The sequence below is a fragment of the Perca fluviatilis genome, chromosome 20 (genome assembly GCF_010015445.1).
Source record: "Perca fluviatilis chromosome 20, GENO_Pfluv_1.0, whole genome shotgun sequence".
NCBI lineage: Eukaryota > Metazoa > Chordata > Actinopteri > Perciformes > Percidae > Perca > Perca fluviatilis.
The window spans coordinates 24,019,342-24,042,663 of NC_053131.1; the positions used below are offsets into that span (position 1 = coordinate 24,019,342).

Genomic DNA, 23,322 nt, shown 5'->3' on the forward strand with positions numbered 1-23,322 from the left:
ATTGATCAACAAAGTGTCAAAACTAGCCTTGAAAGAGGAGACACAGAGGGCACACCACTGGTCTGGGTGCTGGATGTATTCTTAGTCGGAACAAGTCAATTTTACAAGAACGCAGTGTGCTACTTCAGTTTGTTTTTTACTCATCCTTGTGAGAGAAAGTAAATGCAATCCTCCTTTCCAGTGTATGCTCAGGGTTGTGAAAGTGTGAGCTGGGATGGAACAGAATGATCAACAATAAATGCAGCAGCATTTAAAATCACAACGCTCCAATTAATGTGCTGAACTATTCAAAAAATGTCTGTTTTTTTAAGCTTAGTAGAGCAGGTGACCAATTTAAATGTCATGTTAATAAAATAAAACATAGAAGAACAGAAAGAGATTAATAGAAACGAATTAATATCTATATTTAACCATAAGTTTACATTATCTGCACCTTGTTATTAGCCTATAATTTTCCACGGACATAACATGATCATAATATAATTATAAGAGGCTTGTACTGTGCAAAACAAACAAATCCTGTCTATTAAAAGTTAATCATTAAAAAAATGTTTTGTAATTTATGTAAAATAAAAAAAATAAAAATCCATGAATGTGTCCTAAAATGTTGCTGCTATTCAATAACATCCATTTGCAGTTTGTATCTGTGGCAGAAGTGCAAACCTTAGTATTTCATCATTCAACAACAGGCCTACACACAGCATTTGTAATTGTTGCCAATTGTTAAATCTGGATGTAATGCAATGAAGTTGGATTTCAGTCATTATTTGACTTCCAACCATGCAGGCTCAGTGAATTAAAGCTACTCTGACTTCAGCCCAACCACCAATGTTGCAAGTTTAAGAAAACACGTGGTGCTGTTTGATGCTTTGGTGATGCCTAAATTACTAAATGTACTGGCATGTTGTGATTGCATTGAAAAAAACTGTTATAGCAACGTCTGATGGTCTACACTTGTGATATCATCATTTTATTTTTTAATGTCATTGATTTTTGTATGAGCTATGCCTCTAGATAAGCTCTATGGTCAAGCTGACTCGGAGTGATGACCCTCTTTAGCCCGGCAGAGAGAGATGTTGACGTTGCCCAACATTATTGTTCCCCATTTAAAAAACGTATCAGGACCATTATTAGTCCTGGAGTGCCTCTCCTTTACACATGTGGTATAGGGACACTGTGTGCACATTACAGAGGATACATGAGGAATATACACAAAATAGGGTGACGGAGTGGCAGCAAAAGGCCCAGTTAAAGTTTTTGTTTGTGACCAAATCCAAAATGTGACCTTCACCCATGTGAGAGGACTGTGGCAGGTTGATGATTAACTTTGGAATTAGCAACATGTCTCATTGACGAACATAATGTCATGCAGGTCAAGGACCATTTTAGAATACTGAGGATTTGGTGTCTGTAATTTTGGAAGTCTTTTCAAGCCTATTGATTTGGTTAGGAACAGGGACGGTTAAGTAAATATCCACCAGAAGAGGTTTTAAAGAGTTGAGTAAAAACTGTCCTAATTTTTTTTACAAAAAAAAAACACCCAACCATATATGCTTGTGTAACAGCAAACTAAAGTGTAGACATCTCAGGCTTATTTTTACGTAACAGAAATACGACTAAAAGGGATTTTATGTCAATGTTTTATATATAACCTTACGTGGATTATTATTATTATTATTAATGAATGTATGTTTATAGACATGTACTGTATATGAAGAGCCACAGGCTCAATCCGGATAAAAATATAGCCCTATAACAGGGCTGCACTTTTATTTTCCACACCTCGGAATATCTGCCCATAAATATATACCCTAATATAAATAATATAGCCAATCAATAAATGTTAGATGTCTATTTGCTTGAACTATCATTATGAAAGTATATTGTCGTTTTTAATTATTTAAAAAAAAAAAAGCTTAAAAACGTGTGTTGACTGCGTCAAACCGAGAGAGCGCAAATTTGACCATCTCCAGCTCTCTCCGGTCAAATCCCCAATCCTCAAACACACACAGAGCTTTTTCTCATGATCTCATTTCCAAGTTAAGCAGACTCTGTTAGTCCCTCGTCAACACGACAGGTTTACTCGCCTTTACTAATGGGTCTCTATACTGATAGTTATGCTCTTGCGTAAATATGCAGTCAAATAGATGTACCACTACTGACACGTGGCTGGCACCGGACTGCAGCCTCACCTTGATGTTTGTGTCATACAAATACTGTACAGGGCAGGCTGCGAGAATTAAAGGGCCGCATCAGCCCGGAGCTATTCCGTCTGATGTTGTGACGGTAGATATTTAAACATTAGGTAAACTTTCACCATGACACGGGTTCCACAAGATAACATGATTATTATTTTGTATCTATTTTGTGACAAAAACTCAAAGAAAATGTACACAAATTCCATCGTTTCTAAAATGTCTCACCACCACCATATGAAAGAATGAGGATGCTTTATGTGCCACAAAAAAGAAGAAGAAGCAAAGCCAGTTGGAGGCAATAACCGAGAGAGGGCGCTCTGAAGCTATGCTTAGCATATTTAGTAACGCTAATTAAAACATTTGGAAACAGTAATTCTGTCATCCAGGTTAGTAATACAATCTCACCTTTTTTTTGCAAATAATAGCGAAATCGTTTAGAAAAACACTTTAATAGTGACAAATATGTGGAAACCAACTGATATGTATTAGAGCGTGATTGTTAAACAGCTGGGGCAAAGTGATGAAATGGCTTTTATGTTCACCAATATCAAAGGAGCTTTCATCATTTCAATGTAGTGATCATGTGCACATACACATGCATTCATGCAGGCCCACATCAGCCATGAGATCATTATTCTCTCCAGGTGGCCTTTAAAAACACACTGTTACTCTTTGAGTGTCACATAATGTGCCTGGAATCAAACAGCAACACAACCCTGGCAACATCCTGCAATACAATACATTTGCCTAAATACATTCATTTAAGTGGATTTCTACTGATAGAGCAACCTTTATCCGATTCATAAATGGTATTTTAGTGTAAAATAAAACAACAGTTTTATAAATTCCTTGAACGCAACGCAATAAAAAAAAATGCTTTATGATTTCAGATCAGTTGAGGTGGAATAAGCACGTTGGAGGATGTGCGTAATGAAAAGCACACCAACGAAGAGCGCCAAAACATTCCTTTTTATAGCTCTTTTATGTTGCCTCAGCCAAAATACAATAAGATTAGTATATAATGAAGCTTTTCATAAGAAACTGTTCTTTTCAGCCAGTGCAGGTGTACAATTGGGGGTGGAGGAGGGGGAGCTTGAGGAGTCTCACGCCTAGGTGCGAGGAGATTATTCAAATAGGGCCCAAGGCGTAGAAGTAGGGATTGGAGGCTTGCCTAGCGCACAGAGCTATATCACAGCGTTAACAGGCAGCACGGAGCGTCATTTGAACTCCAGTCACTGACAGACGCATTTCACGGCTGGCTCCATAAGACACACATCAACGCCAGTCCTTGACGAAGGGACACACCGACGACCTAAATACACTCAGTGGTCCCCAGTCACCTGCTATTAGAGAGACTTTCTGCTTTTCCCCTGCTGGGAGACGCTTTGTAAAAGTCCTCCATGATGCTTGGAGCAGTTAAAATGGAAGGACACGAACACACCGACTGGAGCACCTACTACGGAGAGCCCGAGGTGGGTACCTTAAATATATATTTTTTTCCGTCTAAAGCCAATCCCATTTTATACAACTCAATATTAGCCCTGAGATAATATTAACTTTGTGATCAAATATTGACTTGAGGCGCCTCCAAATCCTCCCCCATCTCTACGCAGGGCACTATCCTAACAAAGTTGCTTGACATGTTGGGGTTGGGGGGGGGGGGAGGACTTTTCATTCGGAATATAATTCCATAAGTATATACGTATCTTTACTAAATCAGATTTTTTTTGTGTGTCATTTTTTCCACTCCACAAACATCTGAGCTGTTTGGTTTTGGGGAGATTGGTTCAAATATTTGTATTGCAGTCGCTGTTTTGTGTGTCACATTAGGTGTCCACATTCTCATCGACATTGTGCATTTTTCGCGTCTTATTTCGCTTAAATTCTATTTGCCATACCAGTGGCATTAAACACACATGCAGCTATGTTTTTAATTTTGAAAGTCTTTCACGCGGAAGCAAAATCATATAGGTCCATTTCAACCTTTACGAGCCCGTGCGCCTTTACAAAATAACTGTTATCTTATTTTGAATGAATGCTTTCATTGCGATTTGAAAGATCTTCTGTGTTTAGTCATTACAGCTGCTTTTGAACTCCTCACTGTAACCCTTGTGCCAGATGAAACTGATGATTTCCCCTTTCCCTCACTGACAGTGTTACACCTCGGTTGGCAACATGAACACAGGCCTGGGAATGAACTCTATGAATTCCTACATGAGCATGTCCGGCATGGGCACCACTGCCAACATGACAGCCAACTCCATGAACATGTCATACGTCAACACGGGCATGAGTCCCTCCATGACCGGCATGTCACCGGGCACCGGAGCCATGAACGGCATGGGCGCAGGCATGACGGCCATGAGCGCAGCCCTGAGCCCTAGTATGAGCCCCATGACCGCGCAGCCCGCATCTATGAACGCCCTGACATCCTACACCAACATGAACGCCATGAGCCCTATGTACGGACAGTCTAACATCAACAGGTCCAGAGACCCCAAGACCTACCGCAGGAGCTACACGCACGCAAAGCCCCCGTATTCCTACATTTCCCTCATCACCATGGCCATCCAGCAGTCTCCCAGCAAAATGCTGACACTGGCCGAGATCTACCAGTGGATAATGGACCTCTTCCCTTTTTACCGACAGAACCAGCAGCGCTGGCAGAACTCCATTCGCCACTCGCTGTCGTTCAATGACTGTTTCCTCAAAGTGCCCAGGTCGCCGGATAAACCCGGGAAAGGCTCCTTTTGGACTCTCCACCCGGACTCTGGGAACATGTTTGAGAACGGCTGCTATCTGAGGAGACAGAAGCGCTTCAAGTGCGATAAGAAGACGAGCAAGGATAGCGGGCGCAAAGGGGGAGATGGCGGCTCCTCTAACAGCAGCTCGGAGAGCTGCAACGGAAACGAGTCCCCGCACTCCAACTCCTCCGTCAGCGAGCACAAAAGGTCCCTGTCGGACATGAAGACGAGCCAGGCCCTGAGCCCGGAGCACGCCGCCGCCTCCCCGGTGTCGCAGGGCCAGCACCTCATGTCTCAGCATCACTCTGTCCTTGCGCACGAAGCGCACCTGAAGCCGGAGCACCACTACTCCTTCAACCACCCCTTCTCCATAAATAACCTCATGTCTTCGGAGCAGCAGCATCACAAGATGGACCTAAAGACTTACGAGCAGGTGATGCATTACTCTGGCTATGGCTCCCCTATGGCCGGGGCTCTTTCCATGGGCTCCATGGCGGGGAAAGCCGGTCTGGATTCTTCAACCATACCTGAAACAACTTACTACCAAGGCGTCTATTCCAGGCCAATCATGAACTCCACATAAACTCTTCAGCCATCCATCCGATGTGGACTTTCTTCCCCTTTCAATTTGTACATTTGTAAAATAAATATAGAGTTTGTGTACAATATGTATTTCCGATATTTTTGACGTTTCCCACCGTTTTAGTTGTCGAGTTTGTTAGTAGCCTAATTATTTTAAGAGAGGATGTTGATATTAATAATTAAAAGTAATGATAATGTGACGAGATCTGTTCAGAAGTCGGCTTCAGGAATGGACCCCAAAGACAAACATCAACTTGCTGTATAATAGCCTCCATCTGCATAACCGAATTCTTAAATGAATTTAAATGCCTCGCAGGATTTCTTCAATCATTTGTGTAATTCCTATTTATGGCTTGTATATGTGTATTCTTGTAGTGACAAGAACAGAATCTATATTAAAGTGTTTATGGTTTTGTTTTCTGAATATGATGTTGTGTGGTAGTTATTATTATTATTATTATTATTGCTACTACTACTACTATACAACAACAGTAGTCTAAATGCAACCATTACAGCAATTATGTTCCTAGGGTGCACTTAATATGTCATTAAAATCAATATAACAGAAAAAACTGTAGGCAAAAATATTTTACATTAAAGAAAAACATAGCCTGCATTTGAATTAGTTTACAAAATACAAAAAAAAAAAAAAAAAAAATTCAAAACGAATTCCATATAAGTGCATACAATGAATTTCACAATATTTCTTATTTATTTGAAAGAATATTCTTATCCATATGCTTTTATAATAAGGCGCATCTTTTCAGCAGTGATTAATAGCTTTGCAGGACAACAACAAGAACAATGTTCTCAATCGGCAATCATCATTAGGAAAAAAATAAGTAAACAAAACAGATAGGCCTACGGTTATTAATCCCAAACGCAAAGTGAGGTATTTATGGGTTAAAAATGTATCCAACACATTAACCACTGTAATATCTTGGCGCTGAAGTGACGACGTAGACAGCCCATAAGCACTTTAGAAAGAAGAAAGCAGGAAATAAAACACAAATTTTACCCAAAATATGCTGCAAACGAAAATGTTTATTTTTTTGCAGACATGCAATCAATCCAAAGAATCGCTAATGCACACTTGGTACAATTTAATCTACCTAAAAATCCCGCTGCTGCAAAGAAGAGTTGGAGAAAGAAGTGTTGAATAATGAAGCTATTTAAATTCCCGCACGTACAGTGAGACACTTTATGATTCAAACCTGTCTAGCACTGTCACTCAAACACTATGCCTGCCTGCCACACACACACACACGCGCGCGCGCACACACACGCACGCACGCACACGCGCGCGCGCACACACACACACACACACACACACACACACAAAGTTTAAATCAGTGAATAAGATTAAGTGTCATTGTCACATAAAACAGCCTCCCCGCGGAGCAGGAGAATAGTTGCTGGAATAGGGGGCTGATTTGGGAACAGAGCCGTCTGAATGTGATGCTCTAACTTCTCTCCCCACAATCTGGGGGTCCATTGTCTACTCCCTACTTTTAAAGTAGTTGGACCCTCCCCTCTTGTTAGATAAGATAGCCTAGTTGTCGTCCAAATGAATCGACCCCCCCACCCCACCCCACCCCCTCTTGCACGCCCTTCCCTGCTGAGCTCAAATCCAAGGCCAGGGGAAATTTCTGCTCCCCTTATAACTGAATGACACCCCTTCGCCTTCTGAACACGTAGGGCCTAAAGTGTGCGTTTATTCTCCAGACCCTCTTTGCAGATCGTACTTTAAACAGTGTGATCTGCGAATAAACAAAGCCAGTAAACAATAGAGTGGATGCTATGCCCGCATATAGGAAGAGTACACACACAGACACACACACACACACACACACACACACACACACACACACACACACACACACACACACACACACACACACACACACACACACACACACACACACACACACACACAATCCAAATTGCACAAGTGTAAACTTTGAATAGGACGCCACAGCTCTGTAAATTTACACAGACATTAAATTTCGTTCTATTCATTTTAGACATATAATGCTAAGCTGATTTTTTTTTTTTTATAGCGCACTGATCGATATCTCTGTAAAATAATCATTTTTTTTAACTAGCGGGGCAGTGAAATCTTTGCTTTGTGCTAAAGTCAACAGTGACAGAGTTTGAGCTCAAATAAATGCCGTGATGTCTGGAGCCCTTTGCAGAAGGCAGAAGGCGAGCTTCTACAATGGGCTCCTGTGTGGCTTGCCAACAACAAGCACCAGCTATTTTGCACAGGTATGAAGCTTTTTATCTTCTATAACGTTCTCTTTTAAAAAAAATATATCTCTGTTTTAACACAGAGGGAGATGTAGTTTGGTGGCCGTTCCCGGACATGCACGAGGAGGGGAATGGTTTTAGTGGTGGTGGTGGGGTTGAGTGCTGCGGCTGCTGCTCATGGCAGAGGCTGATATCCTAAATTCATGAGAAAGGAGACGTATTGGATTTCACGACAGGGTGGTGCAAAAAGGCGAACTGCAGGTTGTGTGATGGAGGCTGCTTCAAGTTTCTGTGTCTTTGAATCGCGTGATGGAGAGCGAGCCTGCTGCCTTGCAATAACTAACTGTCACTAACAGGTGATTTAGTCTCGTTGCTGATTTAAAATGTAACTTATAAAGCGAAAAAAAGAGAATGGGTATTTCACTTGTTTTTTTTTAGGGCTGGGGATTCCTTAAAACAAAATCCTAAAACAAGATAAAAAATATGACTTCATTCTAGAAAATCCCTATTGATTTTACACCGGAAACAGGTGAAAATTGCGTATCTCAGATAAATATAAGTTATTATGGACTTAATGCCTTTTTGAGTTGGAGTTATTTTTTTTTTTGCAGTGTGCGGCTGGCTGATATCATCGCTGCTGCACTGATGTCATGAAAGCGAGTTGTGCTACAGAAGTGATCCTGCGAATGCTTTTATATTATACCAGTAGGTACAAATCGATTAAGAGTTCTTTTTTTTTTTTTTTTAGGTATAATGTTTATCAGTAAATCTCAAGCCTGAGACTACATTGAACTGCTCGTGATTGTGATGTCAAGCCTTTATTAAATGAAGGTAATATGGGCTACATGTTTTTTTTCTTGTTCAGAAATTAAAACTCATTGTAGCGTATTTTATATGTTAAAAGTAGCTCTAATAGCGATGCTCATTGATAATCCTTAAAATATTAATCGTAATTTATCACTATTTGATTAAATAAAATACATCTCAGTGAAATACTAATATTAATAATAAGCCTAACAACAGGCCGAATAATAATAATAATAATAATAATAATAATAATAATAATAATAATAATAATAATAATGATAAGCCGGAAATAAGGGTCCCCTAATATTTCTGCAATGATGTCTTTACAAAATAATGTCCAAGAAGCCATATTTGGATAACTTGTTCTTTTAAATCTTAAGTAGATGGAGAGCCCATGTCCATTAGCCAATATTAAACAACTGTATCCGGACGCGGCTCTCCTCCGATCCTTTGAAGGCGGGATAACCCCAGTCAAGCCCTCTCTGGCGCACACTGAGATGGGAATGGCCTTTTGGAGCTTTGCCGGTTCAAAGGTAACCAACCTCAATCTGTACTGGCGGACAAAAGTTCGCCGAGGCCACATCACTGCACCTTCCTCATCTCCTAACTTTGTACATGCTTTCCATCAGGGATGATACCTCTGCAGCTCCTATAGCCGCACCATAGACGAGCCCATTTGTTGTTATAGCAACAGAATAAAGGATGGTCCAGCCTGTTGATCCCTTTTTACTCCGCTAACCTGATTCCTCTGTATTTCTTGTTGCCGTATTTGCATATTTCTTGATTAAGGCCTGAAAATCAGACCTCCTTTCTCACAGACACAAAGCGTTCAGACGCATCTTTTCTCAGGCAGTCTGACTCTGCTGCGGATTACTGACGGGTCATCAGCATACTAAATGGAATACAAATATGATAAAGATGTGTTTAAACAGGGCATGCATTAAAGTAATAATAATAAAAATAATAGCCAATAGTAGGCTACAAATTCAAACAGGTCTGCTACTTTTTTTTCTGCATGTCTAGCATCTAATTGTACCAGACCTCCGAAGTGAGACATTTCCCCTACAGCGATGCATTTTAATGCCTAGGCGAGTTTGGGCCTCTATTTTCATGGAATATATAAGCCATATAGCTGCTATTATGCTATTATGGCAATAAGCCATATGCGCATCCACCCATGGGCGTCAACTGAATTACATTACATTACATTGCATTACATGTCATTTAGCTGACGCTTTTATCCAAAGCGACTTACTATTGCTATATATCACAGATCGCACACCTCTGGAGCAACTAGGGGTTAAGTGTCTTGCTCAGGGACACATTGACAGTGGGAATTGAACCCAGATGTCCCACACCAAAGGCATGTGTCATATCCATCGCGCCATCACCAACACCAATATAGCAGGGTAAGGGCACTACCATTCCTAACAGGAGTTGGATGCATGGAAGAGGGGACATCATATAGCCTAATAGAAATATTAAGCTATATGAAAATTCCCATCAGGGGCGCAGCAGCTGGGCAACAGATCTGTGCAGGATAATTTGGTAATCAATCCTCCAATCGGATAAAACTCTTCAATCATCAATAGCTCTTCAGGCTATGTATCTGTCGGGTGTAGAGTTATTTCATGGAGTCAGATGGTGTTATAGGCTAGGCCTATAGGCTACAGCAGGACGCCTGCCGCACCTATAGGCTCTAGCCTACGCTGCAGCCCGCGGAGTGGAACACCCAAGTAGATCTGTCTCCATGGCGACGGCGGGACACCGGTCCAACAAGCTGTAATTCTGTCTCAGCCTTTTGCAGGGGAGGGACCGTCCACACTAGCCCGACTTAACTCCTCTTTCAGCAGAAATACTCCTAATCCCATATCTTAGCAAGGTAAACTGCCGTCCCTCAGTATATTAAAAGGACGACAAAGTCAAAACTCAAAGCCACCCATGGTTTCTCAGCAGGCGGCCCGTCCTCCTGGGACGCTCCGTCAGCCAGTCCGTCCAACGAACGAACGAACGTATGTGTCTCCAATTTTTTTCAGTTCGAAAAATGTTTGAAAAAACAACAGGACATACGATTATATTAATGTCAAATTTAGGCTAGTCTATAGGGACAATAAGGAAATAATTTAAGCAATGCATGAAAATATTTGAAATAAAATTGTCCATTGATCTGACCCGAATTGATAATTATTTTGGCCTCTATTGCAACTTTGTTTATTTTATTATCCTGCTGTCAATATTATTGTATTATTGTATAATATTTTTAATTGGCTTATTGGGAATTTAGGATTCAAAACCTGAAAATAAAGTAAGCAAGCTTTGGAAACAGCCTACATAAAATTGGAAAAACATTTCTTTTTACATAAACGTATACTGCGTTGCAAATTTGCAGGCTAATTCAAACAGTCTGTTGTCATATTATAGGCCTACACTAAAATACATTTGGTTATGAGGGTTAAAGTATGAGAGAAGGCTAAAAATATTTTCATACATTTATGCATTTATGGTAATGATTCTTTTTGTATTTATAGAGAAAATATGAATATGAAGAATACAATATAAATTACATTCAAATTGTACATTGATCAAATGCTTTAGTGTATAAAGCAATGGAATTCAAACTTTTTGTTCACACAGTTTTATTGTATTTGGCCTCCTGGAAAAAGCTTAACAATGGACTGTTTGACTGTAATGGACTTTACATCCTGTTTAAAAAAAAAATTAATTCTTACATGAGTTTTTAAATTCAAATTAAAACTGCCATCATTTGCAAATAATGCATATATGTAGCACTATGACTACCACTTAGTTAATATCTAAATGGTTGGTTAATATTTGTTGTGCAGTGAAGATATTTTACACAATTTTCAAACAAAACAACAAATTTGTTCTTCTTCTGAAATGTCATTTTAGAGTATAATCAGGGATTTACAAATGTGTACAAAACAGCCGAAAGCCATACACACTCTTCAATTTTTCTTTTTTTTTGTCTTTCTACTTGGGCCTTTTTTTTTTTTTCTTGAAACAAGAAGTAGATTTGTAATGGTCAGTGTTCACTTTTTAAACTTATTGAAGATGACACTTTAAAAGTCTTACACTTACCAATAACTGACATATGTGTCTGTTATTAGAGTAAATCTGGATGTATGCAGGTCAGATATTGTTCTGTTGTGATGGAAAGAAGAGGTGTGTGTGTGTGTGTGTGTGTGTGTGAGTGTGTGTTTAAAAGAGAGTGGATGGACAGGGTGAGAATGCGGCCGCTGACTGTGATGTGTCCGCACTCTTCTGACACAACTATGTGACATTCCAGTGTAGGACTCCTTAATGTCCTGAGAGAGAGAGAGAGGGAGAGAGAGAAGAGAGTGAGGTTAACCAACAATGCCCATTGAGTACTGTGAGGCAGCAGCTGGCAGGACGTGCAGTGACCTAAAGGCGATCCATTCAGGCCAGAAAAGGGTGCCTCTCACTACCCTGCTGCTTTTATATGACTGGAAGTGGATGGATGGTCAGTGTTTATCCTTGTAAAGTATTGCAACACAGGTCTGTCATCATAAGAATGGAAGAGAAGTCAGTCCCCACCTTACCAAACCGATCAAGGTTTCTAAAGAGAACAAACGACCATCAAGGGGTGATGGAGATAATGTACATGTCTGAAGGAAGAACTTACCATCGTATTTCAATGTGGTGGAGATAAAATGGGGATGACAGGAAAGGCCTTTGTTTCTCGGGAGAGCTGAAGTGAGGCTCAGCCGCACATTTGAGGAAAGGATTAGCTTCTCAAGGAGAAACATAAAGCGTACAGAAACACCCCTCCATGCAAGATAATAGATGTGTAATCAACCAGGCAAAAAGATAATATATAGCGTGGAGATTAAAGATGCTCAAAAATATGAAGTATTGCTTGAGTTGACTGCTGGAAACATTTGTGTGCATGCACGCTCTCATGCTTCCAGCTCCTCTTTGGTAATTCCACAGACATTTCCCAGTGGGTCTCATGCCTGTCTTTGAGATCAAACCTTGTTGGCAAAGTGACCATAAAACGATATGTCAGTCAGCTGTGGTAAAGGGATGCCTGCTTGGCTGTGATTGATCTGCCAAGGTTTCTTTATTCCCCTTGAGACTCGATACCTCCAGGTTTTAGATTCAGCGGTTGCCAGTGCTGATGGATATCTGGGGCTTCTGCTTTGGAATAGTACCTCGTTTTATCCCCTCTTCTGACCCATTTCCACCCAGTGTGGCACATTCAGCAGCACATGGCCATAACATGGAAGCCAACATGCTGCAATATCTCCTCACTTCCCCCTCAGCTCCAGTTCCAGGAAGTGAAGGCAGAGCTTTGCCAGCCAATCACAGCGAAGGACACCCAACTCATTAAAAGTTAATGAAACCTATAAATGTGGTGCGCCAGCGATTCATTTAAACCCCCAATCCAATCTCCTCTCCCAGCAAAGGCAAACAAGCCCGTGTGCCCCCAGTGCCGTCCTCGGAATAACAAACTACGGAATATTTTGTCCTGCATATGTTCTCCTATGCAGACATGTGCACTGTGATAGGCTATCTTACAATGGGACTTGTCCAATTTAGAGAATGCCAAGATGGTGTTCTACAGGGGTGAATTCTGTAATCTGCATCCAAGTTAAATTTAATGCCTTTGCTTTACACCACACAGCTTGTCAGGAATGGCGGCTGGATAGATATGCCATTTCAACATTCATGAGAATCACTGACATTCAAATAATGGGCTTATTATAATACCGTATGAGTGGGAGCCAAATATGTGTGAAAAACCTGTATTTACTTCCACGCTGTCATGCAAGTGTCAAGAACTATTCTTGATCCATGCAGACAGACAAGGCCAGATCTGAGCCCTCTTTCCCTTTCAGATAAACCCTCTCCTTCCAGCATGGTCTGTCAATTTCAGGATGTTCTCACCTAATAGCATTGCTTCTCTCAATTTGATAACAATCCATCAACAGCAATAAAGCACCACCTTACAAGTTTCCACATCTAATGTGTAAAACAATATCCCCCCATTGTCTTTAAGACCTCCATTTCAACGGGGCCCCAGTGCCCCATAGTGCTTCCCTTGGGGGATTCAAATTAAATTCCCCCCATGTATAGAACCACTGTCAGCCCACTAATGAATTCCCATACCCTGATTTGAATCAAATTAATCCCCAATTTAATCCCATATAAATGGCTGCGTTATTTATAATGGAAAGGCGGATGCTGGGCTGAAGGACTGAGGAAAGCTGGGAGGTGTCTATAGGGCTGTTGAGCAGATTATGGTGAAGGATGAGGCCTGTATGTTTTCTCCACTGCAGAGTAGTCCCCTGATACACACTATTTAACCCTTGCCTGCTTGACGCTGACAGAAACATCACATCGTTTGTCACTTAATATCCTTTCAGATTAAGGAGTCAACTGGCAGATTTATTGGTCAGAGCTGGGATACCCTTATCTTGAAGTACCCAACAGAAAGATAATATATCAAAGATATATATCATGATTCATTTGGGCCTTGGATACAGTTAAATTAGCTGTGGGTGTGGACACCGTTTAAGGTCATAGTGTCACAGACAGTTGTGTTTATGTATTTATGCAAATTTCACATGGATTTCCTTTCATATGCAAAAACTTTCATGTGAAAAGTAGTTGCATATTTTTTGAGAACAACTCCAGAGGACTGGAACTATTGAACTGTTGTAGTCAGTGATGGATGTATGACAGGTAGTTCGTTTGAGGGCTTACTTATACAAATAGCACAGCATCATGCGGCATGATGACATATTGCAAATGCTTTTAAGATGCAAATATAATGGTTCGCTTTGCAGTCTGATGCACTTGTGTAAAGAAAGTCCAGATGGTTTCTCCAGGTTCAATTATTGGTGTGTAGCTCTAAAGAGTGGAACTGTTGGACGGCCTGCTCCTTTGTTGTTTTTGGCCAGAGAATGAAAACACATCCAGATATGGCAACATAGTGACGTTTATAAAGACTGCAGCAATTTTCTTATTAAAAAAAACCCCAAACAAATCTCTGCATAGGATAATTGGGATATTTAGGATTGATACACTGGATCAGAAAGTGTGTTAAGAGCCAAAAAGTTTTCAACTGTATAAACTGCATGATTTTCACTAATAACAATACAGATATTAATGCATTCACTTGAAGGAAATTTAGTGCAAAGTTTGTCTTAAAACTGGTTGTTTAAGATAATAAAGTAGTTTATAAATGGAGTATACAGTATAGTTTGCAGGCATATATAGGAGCTTTGCAGATCCAAATGTATTATACTGTGTATAGTTATTAAGTAAGCAGTAGCATGGGATGGATATGAGGATGACAGACGGTTCTGAAATCAGTTTGGCAGTTCAGAGGACAGTTTGGAGTCTTTAAAGCTCGGGCCACCAAATGTCTGAACAGCTATGGTTTATTGAGGCATCTGTAAGCTTACTCATTTTATTGCCAAAGCTTGGCTCGTGTACCCACCGTCATGGAGAGGCAGAGAGAGAGAGAGAGAGAGAGAGAGAGAGAGAGAGAAAAAAACACACACACAAAAGTTTGCTGTTTGCCTTCATTCCACCAAATCCTTGACAGCCGTGCTATAGCCCATCACTATTCACACCATTGTGCTGTCACAACAACTAAACACATCATTTGTGTTGCAGAAACTCATCCTGTATGTATCCAATACCAAATGTTTGGCGACTAAGAGAGGCGATGGTGGGGTGGCGGGGGGTGTGCTGCATAATTTGCTAGGAAACATTTTACCGAACATTTGGTGATAAAAACGCCGGCGTCGGCCCTGAGGCTTAAAGCAATTAATTCAGGATCCTGACATAAACTCTCCAATCCTTTGACAGCTTGGAGCTGAAATAAAAATGCTAGTTCTCCTGGGAACGGCAGGAGATAGCTGGCTCTTTTCTGGACTGTTTGCTCACTGGCCCTGAGAGCAATCTTCCCCAGTCAGAATGAAATGCAAGGACACAAACAATGTACCGGCGAGAGAATGGGAGATGGGGAATGAACAGTTTGGACTATTTGCTCAGCAGAAGGGCAGCCACAATGGCCGGCCCATGGCTTTCCCATGCATCAAGCCTCTTAGTCTTAGGCCTCCCTTTGTTGCCTGGTTTCTTCTTCCCTGGCCAGATAAGAGCCCAGCTGCCCTATACTTTTAATTCCCATTGTACACCATACTGTATGGTCATTTATCTGTCCACATTCTGCCCGCCATGACGGTGTTGTTTAATCGAACGGGTTATAGCATGTGTATCTCTGTTCACCTTAGCATGTGCACTCGTTTAGGGTTTGAATCGCTCTCACTTTGCCATAAAAGGCAGGGTGGCGGCAGGGGAGGGGGGATAACAGCTGACCCCTCTTCTCTTCTTAGAGGAGGCAGCACAAGTCAAGCACAGAGTGCGATAACGATGCCCAAGTGGCTTTTTTATTAACAATGGGAAATATGATAGAGTTAGATTTGGGATGCAAGAAAAATCAAAGTGAAGAGTCCCATTTCTAGAAACCGACAAAGATGTACTTTTCCAGCCAAAGGCAGAAAGCTTCCGAGGGCTCTTGAGGGAGAAATGAGATGCGGTCATTATATGACCTAATGGCAACTCCAGCCAGAAGAGAGGGCAAACAGAGCAAGTGTAGTGGCTGTGGCTGAGAGAAGGATCCATATTGTGCTCTTTTGTTTTGGTTTGTTGGTTTGTGTTTGCATTTACATTGACCAGTTCTCCGCTGAATGTGTATTCACACTCAATACATGTAATGTTGTCTGCGTGGCAGGAAGTAAGTGTGCTTCCCTGTTGAAGTCTGCCGGGAATATAATAACAATAGTAAATGTATCTGAAACAAACAAACACAAAAAAGTAGTGGGATGTCACAGGAGGATCAATACACATAAGATGAAGGAGCATATTCATGCATGTGAGCAGACACTTGCCTAAACACAAACAAAACACACACACACACACACACACACACACACACACACACACACACACACACACACACACACACACACACACACACACACGCCCATCCCCCTCTGTAAAGGTTGTGGTGTCAGGGACCCCCTGGGTGGTCAGACTGAGGATGATTTCTACACAATATGATGTTGTGAACGAAGACCTTTGAGAAAAGAGATTCACTGGCTGTTTCACATTTATGTAACCACAGAAATACATAGTTTTATCTTTAAAGTTGTAATGTATTTAAGGAGAGTAACATCTAGTGTTCTCTCAACTCGCACACACATACACTGCAGGAAAACCAGAGTGAAAACACAACCCATGATGATTCCACAATGGTTTATTCTAATGGCTAAGCTCTTAATCTATCAGATCAGATTTCAAAGTGCCAGTAGCTGTGCCAAGACAGGTCCCAGGAAGGAAAACCCTTTGGTTTGGGGCATCAAATCTTACATTTAAGATATATATATATGTGTATATATAAAGGTATGACCTGTTACGGAAGCAATACCTCAAAGAGCAACATCATTAAGAAACAGTAAGTGCTTGTTTTCACATCCACCTTTGGTGCACCACCGGCGTTTTGCCAGCATGTCAGACCTCAGGTATGGCAAGATAAATAGCTGTCTTATTTGTGCCTGTGAGAGCCGAGCTCCTTGTGGGGTGGTGCTCTCAGCTTCACGCTCCACCAACACTGAAATAAAGCTCTGTGCGAGGCATTTCAACACCGCTTAAGATTGTCGGTGGCCGTGTAATTTATGAGTTGAGAGGACTTCGTTTTTAAGTTCACTATGACCTACAATCTTCCAGCATTCATGGGTGGAGAAAAGAGCTGTGTGAGTCATACTGTAGGAAACTTACAACACCCCTCCAATTACCTTAAACAATGGCGGCGTGAGTGATACCTGTAGCGTTCTACTGCGTGGTTCAGTCCCTAAATGTGATGTGACCTAAAGTAATTTTAGATATAGGCACTTTAACAGGTTAGGTGTTTTGTCACCTTTAGGTCAGTTTAAAGCAGACGGAAGGTGATTAGAGCGGTTCACTTTATGCCCCGTATTTCTCAGTGGGTGGTCATATGGACAGACAGACAGACAGAGAGAGAGACAGAGAGACAGAGAGAGAGAGACAGACAGCGACCGACAGAGAGAGAGACAGAGAGAGAGAGAGAGAGAGAGAGACAGAGAGACAGACAGACAGGCAGACAGACTGACATGCTGACTTATGCTTGCTGGCACTGGTTGCCTCTTTGGCAACCTACTGCAGAAAGAAAAGATAGCCTTCTCAGAGAATTACTGTGTTTAGGGTTTTGGCATTTGAGGTTGAAAAATAGAGTAAAGAATATAGTCAAAATTCTGGCACTTATCAATTTTTGTTGTTGAGACACTTCAGACAAATATACCTTGAGATATGTGTAACATTTTAAATTAAACAATCGCCTATTTTTCTTTTTCTTTCTGTGTAAAAAAAGAATATTCCAATATTTGTTAAATAGCATCTAAAATGGCCTCTTTCTCAGTTTTTCATGAAAATATTAAATTGTTCATTTATATATAAAAAAGAAGCAAAAACTTCACGAGTATTCATGATTAGAAATCTCATATTTACCCAGCACATCAAAGCATTTATATTATAAAAACAAACTGTGTTTTAAAAAAAAAGTGGAAATTGGATTTAAACTGTTAAACATTTATATTTACATATCTTGTGTTTGCCCTTTGCTACAATGAGTGGATATATGACTTGATCATTGGGTTTTATTGCTAAGCCATCACATAAAGGGGAAATTAAACCACACATTATCAGGTTAGTTTTATCAGCGGTTCCACATGTTATTCCACATCATTATCATTTTGTTTACATTTTAACCACAAAAAAAAAATATATGAATTGCTCTAACCTGATATTAAAAAGAAAATAATTTATAGGAAAAAAAAGTACAAATATTTTTATTGTCTTTTTAAATTATTATCTAATTGTGTAAGTATAAAAAACTACGTTATTTGAAAAATACATTTTGCTTGGTTGATACTACTGATCCAACTAATTATCTGTTGTCATGGAATTCTGTAAATTTAAAGATAAAGAAGCACAACTTATCACAGGCTGCATTAAATTAAATTAAAAACATGAAAGGTTTTAAAAATATGCAAAACAAACATGTAAAACAAATAATAAATTATCATATTTGAAAAAAGTATCTAAATATGTAAATACATAAATTAAGCTATCATATATTTGAAGTAATGATTTTTAATTTATTGACAACATATTAAACACAAAAGCAACAGCAAAAAAGCTAAAATTAACAAAAATATCAAAACATTAAAATGTGCTCTTTAAAATGCACATTTCATGATTTACAATTACATCATCTTTTTTTACTGGCAGTGTAAAGGAGATATTTATTTTAATGCTTTTTAGCTTAAAAATGCTGCTGCAATAAGAATAGTTTTTCATTGCATGAATTTTGGATTAAATAAAGAAGAATTACAGAAGTAAATTGCGGAAGTGTTTTCAACTTCTTTATTTAAATGCCACCGTTCATGCTGGAACATTTTGACTGTCCACGTTTCATATTAGTTTTGTTAAACGCTTTCAGGGCCCAGCGCAGCCACACATGGCTACACTATTCACATTACCTCTCTGCCAATGTGTGAATGTCAACACCCTGTAAACACCTTTGACACACATGCTTGAATGCAACGGGCGAGTTAACTAAACATTCCTGGGTGTTCCCCATAAAGGTCTACCACTCATCCACCAGACTGCACTGACCCGTCTCCCACGCTCTAAACTGCAATCATGGAGCAACCTGGATGGCTTTTCCCCTTCGTATATTCACATTCCCCCCCTATTTATCTTTTACATTTAACACACACACACACAAACATATACAAAAAAAAAACTTTAAAAGGATATAAAATAGAAATTGCAACAATTCCCTGGTCCATATCTGGCAGTTTTCGTCTGGTGTGTGTGTCTTAAAACGCTATGGAACAATGCTCTATAAGGATTTGGGAATTTGGGAGTATAATTCCAGCCCCGCGCTTATCGCCACACCCAGACTATTTGAGTGTTTTGAGATGCGAGCTCCCTGAGGACGGATCGAAGGCGTCCTAGTAGAACTGCACATCAAATAAATAGGAGGATGGGATTTATATGGAGGCTGTGTCTCTGTCAAACAGGGCTCTGCTGACTGAAGTGATCCCCACGGCCTGAGTGGAAGAGTGGAGGGAGAGGAAGCCTCAGAGGGAAGAGGGATAACTGCTGAAGAGCTGACACACACACACACACACACACACACACACACACACACACACACACACACACACACACACACACACACACACACACACACACACACACACACACACACACACACACACACAATGTCCCTCTCAGTCCTGGGATGTGACCGGCCCATGGCATTGGCCAGGTATGTCAACTATGTTTGCCAAGCCATCCATCACCCATGCACCTTCCCTCCTGAAACAGGAACTTTTGTTTGAAGCATACACTTGTTAAGCCCATCCTTTGACTCTGCTCAACCTAATTTATTTCCTTATAGCCCAGAAAGAGGATTTATTAGCACCTATGTTTTGTTCTTTATTTTCCTCTTATTGTAGGTTGCACAGTGCAAACGTGTTGGTAAAAACATGGGCGTGTTGTCATTAAGAGAGATTGCAAGCTATACAGTTTGGGGACACCAATGGCCCTTATCGTCGTTGACCAGGGTTAGCAAATAAACACACTGTACTGAGTCAAGCTGAATGTAAGAAAGGAAAAGATTTATGGCTGCATGACGCTCACACGTTCAAAGAGGATATGAAATGTTTTTATTTTCTGTTTGAGTCTCTGGGTCATGCAACAGCAGAATGAAAAGAAAATGTATATTTCCATGATGCTTAGAATGTCAATAATTGCTCTGCTGTTAAGTTATTTTCGTGGGCATGTTATCTTATGTAGAAAATAAAATTTCATTATTGGTATAAAAGAACAAGTATAAAACAAATTTGATAATCTAGTACTTTGGAAATGTTGAGAGGCAAAGAGGTTTCCATAGATTTCAGGAAGAGTTTTATTGATGTTAGTGCAAACACCTGAGTCATTTCTCTATTGTTGGCCAGCTTGAGAACATATTGTCTGAGTGAAACTCCGACATGATGACCGAGCCACAAAAACCTCTCAAAAGAAATCTATGTATGGGCTGGTATGTTTGCTAAAGCACCTAAGTTGGAGCCTTATTTCATTCCCTGGAACATAACCTTCATTTATCTTTTGACTTCTACTCAGAGCGAGAGAGCAGATATCACTAAAAGTGCTACGTTAATTATTGACTCTCGGTGCACCAAGCATCCTGCGTTGAGTGGCCACTTTGCCTCCTCTTGTGCTGCATTTTCAGCCGTAAATGTTTGTGGTCCCACTATCCTCTCCAACTCCCATACAGTATTATTAGCAATGTGTGGGGGTTAGGTTAGGGTCATGACTAAACTTTCAATAAAGAACCATTGGCACGCTGAGGTAAATGGGAGATAAGAGTTTGTCTTTGACACTTTTAGTGCTTTATAAGAATGTGGCTGTGTAAACTTAATCACCCCTCAAGATAAATTCGGCCCTGCTTTGTGAAAGCAAGTTCATGCATTGCTTTTTTTTTTTTTTTTCTGTTCTAAAGCCCACTTTGACAGGCGTGAAATGAGTCCTGGACTTTTCATTGACAGTTCAAGATGGAGAGCAAACTGAGATTAGGGCATGTTAATTAATTGTGGAGTCGGTAAAGTGGCCTCCCATCCCATGAAAGACTTGCTCCGTTTATTGCTGTCCTGCCAGTCAGTGATAATAGTGTAATCATGAGTTTCTCGTCCTTATTCTAAGTTTCTTGCTTTGGCAGGGTAGGATTTCCAGTGTAATTAAGCACACTTATTGAGCTTTTATGTACAACCTGCATGTATTGATGCTCCTTAGCAACTCACCTCTACTAATTAGCACTACTACAATTATGATACTGTAAAATGACATATGTCATGTAAGATTGACCTGTGTGTTCTCCCTCTACAGATGCACATGGCTTTCTTTGAAGGACTCTTTTCCACTGCTACTTTCCATCTACGTTCATCACCCTGCATCAAGCGGCCTGAAAGCACTTCCCTGTCGATGTGCTTGGCTATATCTATGTCTGACCTGTCTGCCATATGTAATATCAAAGCCTCTGTCAGCGTGGAGCTGAATGGGAACAAAAGAGAGGCCTCCATTAATGATTAACTGTTCTAAAAGCCCCGGCTTTTGTATTCCCATGGTGCCCAGGCTATCTGGCCACCATGTGACATGCTCACAGCATTTTTCGAGCAGATTGGGGGAAAGCTAGTGAGCAAACACAGGTGCTTTGGAGCAGCGTTGCCGACGCTGTCAGGGACAACCACAAACAAGAGCAGCTATGCCTGGCTAAATGAATCCCCACCCCTCCCAACACCATCACCATCACCACCTCCATCCCCCCCATCCCCGCTCTCTGTCGCTAGCTAACTTGTTTGCGAGCTCCCCATAGCTTTCTCCCCGCAAAGCCTTCCTTCTGGAGAGTCCCCATGTCCCCCCCCCCACACACACACAAGTTCAATGCCCGCTACAGCCACAGCTCCACAACTTCTCACACCCTCCAAAGAAACAAACAAATAAAAGTGAGGACGGCCGACCACTTCTTTGAGGTGATGGCATTTGCTGTGGTCATGACTAGTGGGAGAGCAAACAAATTAATGGTATTCGGGTTTTCACTTTCCAAACCAAACTAACTGTCTTTTAGTTCAAGTGGGGCAATTCCACTGACCCTGGTGTCAAACGCTGTATAAGGGCTGCACACTCTTGCACTTGAAATGCAGAGAGGAGGCTGTAAGAAATTAAACAGGGCTTGAGTATTGGCCAACCTGGTGTGTTGAAACACCTTAAAGTGAGAAATAAATCTTGAATAAATTGTGTGTGCAATAAACACTTATGGTTTATTGTTTATGTTTGTGTATTTTGACTTTAAGATGTTTAACAAGAGGTGTGTGGAGCACTTAACCTTTTCATCCAGGCTGACTGATTGTTCAGAGTGACTGGGGGTGCTGTGTCTCACAACTTTGATAAGACAATCAGATGATAGGATGGCGTTATCTTAACATGGCTTTCCGGCTGGCGGACAAATGAACAGTGTGTGATAACAGGAACAAAAGCTTGGCTCTTATTGGCTGGCTCCGCCAAAGAAAGGAAAAATTATCAGGATGGAAAATTCACAATAGGCGCAGTTTATTTCATTTTCCATTTTCTACTTAGCCCAGGTCACAGGGACAGCTTTTTTTTCTAATCACTCTGATATTTATATTGTCTCTTATTGGCATTTTTGTTTCACAGTCTGCAATTACCTGCGCCTATAAAGCTGTTATTGTCACTGTAAAGATGATAAAACATTTTTTTTAAACAAACAATTTTAATCAATCAATCAGGAGAGGAAATTAAGTTGTAAAAGTGAGAAAGACCAATGTAGAAAAACAGAGGCTGACAAGGAGTGAGTGAAAAAACATACTGAAGATATATATATGTATATATATATATATATATATATGTCTCTTCAGATATATATATATAAATATATATATATATATATATATATATATATATATATATATATATATAGAGAGAGAGAGAGAGAGAGAAACACTGAAGGATAGAAAAATGGTGTGTGTCTGAGAGAGGAAGAGATGGAAAGATGGAGAAAGAAAAAGGTCAAAAGTTGTTTC

At 40.4% G+C, this 23,322-nt stretch overlaps 1 protein-coding gene and 1 long non-coding RNA gene across 2 annotated transcripts; both read left to right on the forward strand.

Annotated features, from left to right (window-relative positions):
• The first annotated feature begins 3,361 nt into the window (after nt 1-3,361).
• On the forward strand, nt 3,362-5,605 carry foxa2 (forkhead box A2). Its single transcript, XM_039785092.1, has 2 exons — nt 3,362-3,670; nt 4,353-5,605. The coding sequence occupies exons 1-2, from the start codon at nt 3,599-3,601 to the stop codon at nt 5,523-5,525; spliced, it is 1,245 nt and encodes a 414-aa protein (XP_039641026.1). The 5' UTR covers nt 3,362-3,598; the 3' UTR covers nt 5,526-5,605.
• Nucleotides 5,606-7,592: 1,987 nt separating this feature from the next.
• On the forward strand, nt 7,593-23,107 carry LOC120548718. Its single transcript, XR_005637264.1, has 4 exons — nt 7,593-7,792; nt 8,386-8,479; nt 19,741-19,991; nt 21,611-23,107. It is a non-coding gene; the product is annotated as an uncharacterized LOC120548718 (long non-coding RNA).
• Nucleotides 23,108-23,322: the final 215 nt, after the last annotated feature.

Bases quoted from the DNA above. Each gene is read 5' to 3' on its own strand.
- foxa2 (XM_039785092.1), top strand. From the start codon at position 3,599: ATGATGCTTGGAGCAGTTAAAATGGAAGGACACGAACACACCGACTGG. The intron at 3,671-4,352 runs GTGGGTACCTTA...CCTCACTGACAG, and splicing joins CCTACTACGGAGAGCCCGAG to TGTTACACCTCGGTTGGCAA.